Raw genomic sequence first — 8,378 nt, 5'->3', positions numbered from 1 at the left:
AACAATTCTACTCGTATGCACCTGTATTCGTACTCGTACAATACACAGCTTTTAGATGTATGTACTATTGGTATATACACTCTAATGATCAGCTTTTAGCAGCCCATGTGAGTCACCTAACACATGTGGGAACCATCATTTGGCAACTAGCATGAAATATCTCATAAAATTACAAAAATATTAGTAATCATTCATGACTTATTTACATGAAAACAAAATTACATATCCTTTATATCTAATCCATATACCAACGACCAAAAACACCTTCAAACACTTTAATTCTTCAATTTTCTTCATCTAATTGATCTCTCTCAAGTTCCATCTTCAAGTTCTAAGTGCTCTTCATAAATTCCATAAGTATAGTTTCATAAAAATCAAGAATACTTCCAAGTTTGCAAGTCTACTTCCAAGCTTTCTAATCCATTCCAAGTAATCATCTAAGATCAAGGAACCTTTGTTATTTACAGTAGGTTATCTTTCTAATTCAAGGTAATATTCATATTCAAACTTTGATTCAATTTCTACAACTATAACAATCTTATTTCGAGTGAAAATCTTACTTGAACTGTTTTCGTGTCATGATTCTGCTTCAAGAACTTTCAAGCCATCCAAGGATCCTTTGAAGTTAGATCTATTTTTCTCATTTCCAGTAGTTTTATCCAGAAAACTTGAGGTAGTAATAATGTTCATAACATCATTCGATTCGTACATATAAAGCTATCTTATTCGAAGGTTTAAACTTGTAATCACTAGAACATAGTTTATTTAATTCTAAACTTGTTCGCAAACAAAAGTTAATCCTTCTAACTTGACTTTTAAAATCAACTAAACACATGTTCTATATCTACATGATATGCTAACTTAATGATTTAAAACCTGGAAACACGATGAACACCATAAAATCGGATATACGCCATCGTAGTGAAACCGGGGTCTGTTTTGGTTTGGATAATTAAAAACTATGATAAACTTTGATTTAAAAGTTGTTCTTCTGGGAAAATGATTTTTCATATGAACATGAAACTATATCCAAAAATCTTGGTTAAACTCAAAGTGAAAGTATGTTTTTCAAAATGGTCATCAAGATGTCGTTCTTTCGACAGAAATGACTACCTCTTTAGTAATTGACATATAACTTAAATTTCTGACAATAAACCTATACTTTTTCTGTTTGGATTCTTAAATTAGAGTTCAATATGAAACCATAGCAATTTGATTCACTTAAAACGGATTTAAAATGAAGAAGTTATGGGTAAAACAAGATTGGATATTTTTGATCTTTTTAGCTACGGGAAATGTTTAACAAATCTATACAAATCATATCCTAGCTAACTTATATTGTATTATACATGTATTCTAATATATTATGTAATCTTGGGATACCATAGACATGTATGCAAATGTTTTGACATATCATATCGACCCATGTATATATATTATTTGGAACAACCATAGAGACTCTATATGCAGTAATGTTGGAGTTAGCTATACAGGGTTGAGGTTGATTCCAAAAATATATATACTTTGAGTTGTGATTTAGCCTGAGACATGTATACACTGGGTCGTGGATTGATTCAAGATAATATATATCTATTTATTTCTGTACATCTAACTGTGGACAACTAGTTGTAGGTTACTAACGAGGACAGCTGACTTAATACACTCAAATCTTTAAAACATAATAAAAAATAGTTGTAATTATATTTTGATCATACTTTGATATATATGTACATATTTGTATAGGTTCGTGAATCGATCCGTGGCCAAGTCTTATTTCCGAGGAAGGAAATATCTGTGAAAGTGAGTTATAGTCCCACTTTTAAAATCTAATATTTTTGGGATGAGAATATATGCAAGTTTTATAAATGATTTACAAAATAGACACAAGTACGTGAAACTACATTCTATGGTAGAATTATCGAAATCGAATATGCCCCTTTTTATTAAGTCTGGTAATCTAAGAATTAGGGAACAGACACCCTAATTGACGCGAATCCTAAAGATAGATCTATTGGGCCTAACAAACCTCATCCAAAGTATCGGATGCTTTAGTACTTCGAAATTTATATCATATCCGAAGGGTGTCCCAGAATGATGGGGATATTCTTATATATGGATCTTGTTAATGTCGGTTACCAGGTGTTCACCATATGAATGATTTTTATCTCTATGTATGGGATGTATATTGAAATATGAAATCTTGTGGTCTATTGTTACGATTTGATATATATAGGTTAAACCTATAACTCACCAACATTTTTGTTGGTGTTTAAAGCATGTTTATTCTCAGGTGAATACTAAGAGCTTCCGCTGTTGCATACTAAAATAAGGACAAGATTTGGAGTCCATGATTATATGATATTGTGTAAAAACTGCATTCAAGAAACATATGTCGATGTAATATATTTCTATTGTAAACCATTATGTAATGGTTGTGTGTAAACAGTATATTTTAGATTATCATTATTTGATAATCTACGTAATGTTTTTAAAACCTTTATTGATAAAATAAAGGTTATGGTTGTTTTAAAAATGAATGCAGTCTTTGAAAAACATCTCATATAGAGGTCAAAACCTCGCAACGAAATCAATTAATATGAAACGTTTATAATCAATATGAACGGGACATTTCACCAGAAAGTTATTCTGAGGCAATGAAGGTGAAAGATTCATTCCAGTGGGAGCAGGCTATGAAAAGCGAGATGGAATCTTTATTGAAAAATCAAACTTGGAAGTTGACCAAGTTACCACCAGGAAAAAGGGTCTTATAGAATAAATGGATTTTTTAGAGTCAAAGATGAAGCGGATGGTTCTAAACGATACAAAGCAAGATTAGTTGTCAAAGGATTTCAATAAAAGAAAGGAGTCGACTATGCTGGAAATTTTTTCTCCAGTAGTGTAGATGACAACTATTAGATTAGTTCTAAGTATGGTGGCAACAGAGAAGTTACACTTAGAATAGTTGGATGTTAAAACAGCCTTTCTGCATGGCGACATTGAAAGAGAAGCTTGTATGGTTTTGATCAAGCATATTTTCACGGGGTCAAGGTGAACCTACACTTGAGTGCACAAAAGGGGTTTAAGGACTAACAATATTTGAACCTCCGATGCTTAGTCGTGGATAACCCACATCGGTATTGTTTCGATGCCGACAGGGTGGCCGATTTGAGAGTCCACCAACTACCTAGCATACGAGGTTGAGTGGCCCAAAGACATGAAGGTTTTATAGTTCAATACATACCTGAAAGTCCCTAGAGATCGTAAGAAGCTTTGTTCGTACGATGGAGATTTGTATGCTGTAGTTTACGTATGTGTAAACAAGTGAACGTATATGTTTTTAGGGTTTATGAGCTATGTATTTATAGGCTCACGAATTAGGGTTTCGATAGAATCTTTTCTCTAATTAAATGCAATCTCATCCTTAACTAACTTTCGTGATTTAAGGAAGAGAATCCGACTTGATTATACCGTACATTCTTCTAGAATGTACCGGACCCCTGTATAAGTATACAAAACTCGCATCAAATGGTATAGGCGCATAGGGTGCGACTATACCCGTGTCATAGGCCGTATATGGCAGTTTAGGGCTTTAGATGCGCATCCGCACGACCTTGCGGATATGCGTATCATTAGGTTTAAAACAAGCTCCCAGACAGTGGTACTTAAAATTTGACAATTTCATGGAGAATAAGGGATTTGTGAGCAGTTCTACAGATCATTGCTGTTACTTGAAGAAGTTCAAAAGCTTCTATATTATATTGCTTCTTTATGTCAATGATATGTTAATTGCATGTTCTGATATGGTTGAAATACGCAATTTCAAGAAGCAATTATCTAAAGAATTTGAAATGAAGGATCTCAGGCCAGCTAAGCAGATTCTTGGTATGAGTATATGCAGGAATAAAGATGGGTCAGTTTCTTTATCTCAAGAAAAGTATATTTGTAAGGTTCTTGAAAAGTTCTGAATGAATGGTGACGTGCACTGAAAAGTATATGCAGGGAATGATTGTAATTATGCAACCGCCTGTTGATGCTAACATGCACTGGACCTCCTAACAAGGTAATTAACTTGAGATTGATACACGTGTACGGCTGTCATTATACCCGCGTCACCTTTTAACTCTCAAATTTTCTCTATAAATAGCCTTTTGGCTTTTTCGCATCTCACAATCTTTTTCCTTTTCAAGACAATCTTCCCTATTCATCTTCTTCGCCAATAATCAAAAAAGGTATATCTTATACTTTTATGCTTTTGCATAATGTAACCCTAGCCATAAATTTTTCTAACTCGTTGTTTTGACTATTGTCGCTGCAGATGAAGTTGGAATCGTACACGCCAAACTTGACTGTCGACTCTGGTAACCCGTCAAGTTCACCAGCCAGTCGTTCAGATTTGCTACCGTCATTATACCATACGCCTGGTTCAAAAGGGTTGTGTAACTAAAAAAGGTTACCCGACGAAGGTATGAATTTCATCTGACGACCGTTCAGTTTACTTGTGACGTTATGATATTTATACACCATGTTTATTGCTTTTGCAGGTCCAAGCAGTTCAGCTTATCCATCAAAGCGTGTGTGCCCCAACCCGGAAGATTTTTCTCAAGTAATTCTGAATATCGATGAACTTCTGAAGGTTTCTCTACCAACATTTGCCCAACAGTTTTCTTTCCTACAATAGTGTGCCCCCCAGTTATTGATTCAGAAGCTTTCTTCACTTTCTCCCCCCGAGGAACTATACATGGACACGCAAACAACATTGTTTAATTTTTCAAAAGATCTCAACCGCTTGCAGCTTACATCTACTGCACTTGCGCATCCACCTCAGCCATCACCCACAGAGACTACACTAAAATAGGAAAATGCCAAACTCACTGCTCAACTTGCGGTTGCTGTAACCGCGCACAAGCAAGCGGAGGAGCGAATTAATGTGATGATGTTCAAGAGGCATCAGGAGGAAGATCAGCACATGGCTGAGAAGGCATTCATGGAGTCTGAGATTGCGGCTCTTTATACAAAGCTTAAAGAGGCAGAGAGCCATGTCGTGTTTTTGAACGAGAGTTTTAGAGACTGGATTTCAGCACAGGAGTCCTGGGGTGCAAAACACGGTGTTATAAAACCGCAATACGACATTCTCCATCAGGGCATTTCGACAATTGTCCAACACGTTCTCGACTGCAAAGCGGTCGAGCAACCTTTTGGTGCAGCGATGGTCGCTGCTCGCGCCTATGAGCGGACCTTGTTTTGGAATGTCATTTGCCGGGAGATGTGCGTACCTCCAGTAATTCCCCCCAATATTGCTGAGTTGCTTGTTGATAGAGCCAAAGAAAAGTGTGATGAAGCTTGTTCCCAACTCCAACATATTTCAATCCCCCGTCTCGAAGTTCTTGTCAATGACCCCAGCATCTCTTCCCAGGAGATAATTTCTGACAAACTCGATTGAGTTTGTTAAGCTACCTTGGTTGGTTACTTTTTACCATCCACGGTGGCTTATTTTTTTCCAGCGAGGGATGAGCCCTGCAGTCTCGGAGGTTTCGCATCCCTATAATATATTTTCTTTTTATGTTTACAGCAGAGTATGCGTCTGATCGCTACGTGCGAGGATGGCATACTCTCCTTAGTGTAGGGCAAACATTCTCGCCAATTGCCACCTTTTTTTTTTTTTTTGGTGTTTGTCCCGCTTTTATGCTAAGCGGTTGATTTTAATATTCTCCAACTGTAATATGCTATATTCTGATTGAATATAATTTTGATGACTTTTTTGGTTAAGGTGCATTTATTGTGTTTTTACGAAATCAAAATGGCGGTTATAACGATTTGTTACAATATGATGTATTCAATAACTCATATGTAGAATAAATGTCATGATTTCATGACGGGAGCGACCCTTCAATCATTTCATGATCTTTTTATTCTTGCGTCAACAATCCAATGTTGTATGCAAAAGTAAGCAAACCAATGCTTATAAGTTTATACTCAAGACTTTTATAAAATATTTTATAAGTATGTATGCGTATACAATCCAATGCAAATTACCCGTACTATAGACAAACCAATGTCTATACTCAAGAGTCTTCCTGCCACGCTAATGTCCAGGTTATTTAAACAAGTAACCAAACTTGTAATTTATAGTCTAGACTGTGCAAGTCTCCGTCTTGCGCGGTGTACAAGCGTTTGAAACAAACCAATATTTTACTACTATCACCATTAAAAATAGTATTAGTAACCAAACTAAACTATGCCACTTGAGACTCGAAGTGTGTCCCTGTGCAGCTTAAGGGGCATGCAATCAATAAATGTAAAAAATACACAAGTTATTGGCTTAAATTGCATAATTCAATTTATTTCAAACATGTCTTTTGGCCAGCACTTAGCTGTCATGTTTACAATGGAAAATGAATAATTCACATAATAAAAACTTTAAAAAGTAAGTGGGGTGATCAGTCCCTCTGCAGTTTTTCATATGTAGCACAGTTTTAGTGTCTGCGCATGCCAAGTGCGCTTTATTGCTCTTCCATCCAAACTTGCTAGTCGATACGCCCCTGTATCGCTTACGCCAATAACCTTGTAAGGTCCTTCCCACTTAGGTCCTAGCTTACCCGTATCCTCTGCCCTACTTGCGTCATTTTTTTGCCACACCAGATCATCCAATTGGAAAGATAATGGTTGGACGCGCTTATTATAGTAGCCTGCGATTCTTTGTTTGTTGATTGCTTCTTTTATTGCCGCCATTTCTCTGCGTTCTTCAACTAAGTTTAGATTTTCACGCAGTTCTTCGCTGTTGCTACTTTCATCGAAGGATGTTATGCGCATGGTTGGCACATTTATTTCGGCGGGTATTAAAGCCTCGGACCTGTACACCAAACTAAAGGGTGTTTCATTAGTTGCGCCCTTCGGAGTTGTGCGGTGAGCCCACAAAACGTTAGGCAGTTCGTCTATCCAACCCATTCGACACAATCCCAGCCTTGCTTTGATTCCTAAAATGATATCCCAATTCGTAACCTTACACTGACCATTCGCCTGAGGGTGTGCGACTGATGTAAACGTTTGTTTTATATTCAACTCCTTTCACCAGTCAGTAGATGGATTTCCCTCAAACTGCGTACCATTGTCGCTTACTATTTCATTTGGTATTCCAAACCGACAGACGATGTTTTCCCATACAAAATTTAGAATTTGCTTGCCCGAAATTGTTTTTAGCAGTTTGGCCTCTACCCATTTCGTGAAATAATCAATGGCCACTACCAGAAATTTTACGCCCCCTGGTCCTGCGGGGAATGGCCCCACTATGTCGATTCCCCATTTACAAAATGGCCATGGAGACGCGACCGGTATCATAGGATGTCGCGGAGCCTTGCTTACCGGTGCATGAAGTTGACACGATTGACACTTGCGTATTACCTCTGCAGTATCTCTGTACATTGACGGCCAGTAATATCCGAGCCGCATTATTTTGGATGCAACTGTTTTATGTCTCGAATGCATAGCGCACAATCCTTCATATACTTCCCGTATGATTGACTCCGCTTGAGTTGGATTGAGACACCGCAAATGAGGCCCCAGAAAAGACTTTCTGTATAGGACTCCCTTGTCTAACAGATACATTGGTGCTTTCATCTTAATCTTTCTTGCTTCACTTGAATCCATCGGCAACGTACCTTTGGTTAGAAATTCTATTATTGGTGTCATCCAACTCCGCTCTTCTTCTTCAACCGCAGCCGAAACACTGTCTTCTTCAATAGATTTTACTTTAACTTCTTCAACCCAAATTTCTTTCTTAAAATGACTGAATGTCAATGCGGCTAACTTGCTTAGCGCATCCGCCTTTTTATTCAGCGTCCTCGAAACCTGAGTTATCTGGAATAAATCGAAGTCAACTGCTAACTCTTGCACTAGCTTTAAGTATTTTTGCATTGACTCATCGTGTGCTTCAAATACTCCGTTAAATTGGTTTGCAACCAACTGCGAATCAACATATACTGATAGTTCTTTAACCTCCAGATATTTTGCTACCCCCATCCCAGATAACAATGCTTCATATTCAGCTTCATTATTTGTGACAGGGAAGCTGAATCGCAGTGCGAAGGTATACTTTTCCCCTTCTGGACTTTTTAGGACTATTCCTGCTCCTGCGCCTTCTGGACCACATGCCCCATCTGTGTGCATTTCCCACAGCTGTTCGGGCGGAGATGGTATTTCTTTCGACTCAAGCGAGACTTCGATATCTCAGGCTGTTTCAGCCAGATAATCTGCTAGGACTTGTCCTTTTACCGCACTTCATGGTGAGAAACTTATTTCATGCTCTCCCAATTCAATAGCCCATTTGGCCATGCGACCAGAATTTCCTGATTTATATAGCACCTGCTCAACAAGTATCGGCG

The 8,378-nt window shown here is 37.6% G+C and overlaps 1 protein-coding gene across 1 annotated transcript; it reads right to left on the bottom strand.

The window, feature by feature from the left end:
* Positions 1-7,065: 7,065 nt before the first annotated feature.
* Positions 7,066-8,163, bottom strand: LOC139902397 (uncharacterized). The gene has a single exon (XM_071885030.1). The coding sequence runs from the start codon at positions 8,161-8,163 to the stop codon at positions 7,066-7,068; it is 1,098 nt and encodes a 365-aa protein (XP_071741131.1).
* Between the last annotated feature and the right edge of the window lie 215 nt (positions 8,164-8,378).

Source organism: Rutidosis leptorrhynchoides, chromosome 3, assembly GCF_046630445.1.
Source record: "Rutidosis leptorrhynchoides isolate AG116_Rl617_1_P2 chromosome 3, CSIRO_AGI_Rlap_v1, whole genome shotgun sequence".
In the NCBI taxonomy this organism is placed as follows: Eukaryota; Viridiplantae; Streptophyta; class Magnoliopsida; order Asterales; family Asteraceae; genus Rutidosis; species Rutidosis leptorrhynchoides.
Note: the sequence above shows the minus strand (reverse complement) of the source record. Positions and strands in the feature narration are given on the sequence as shown.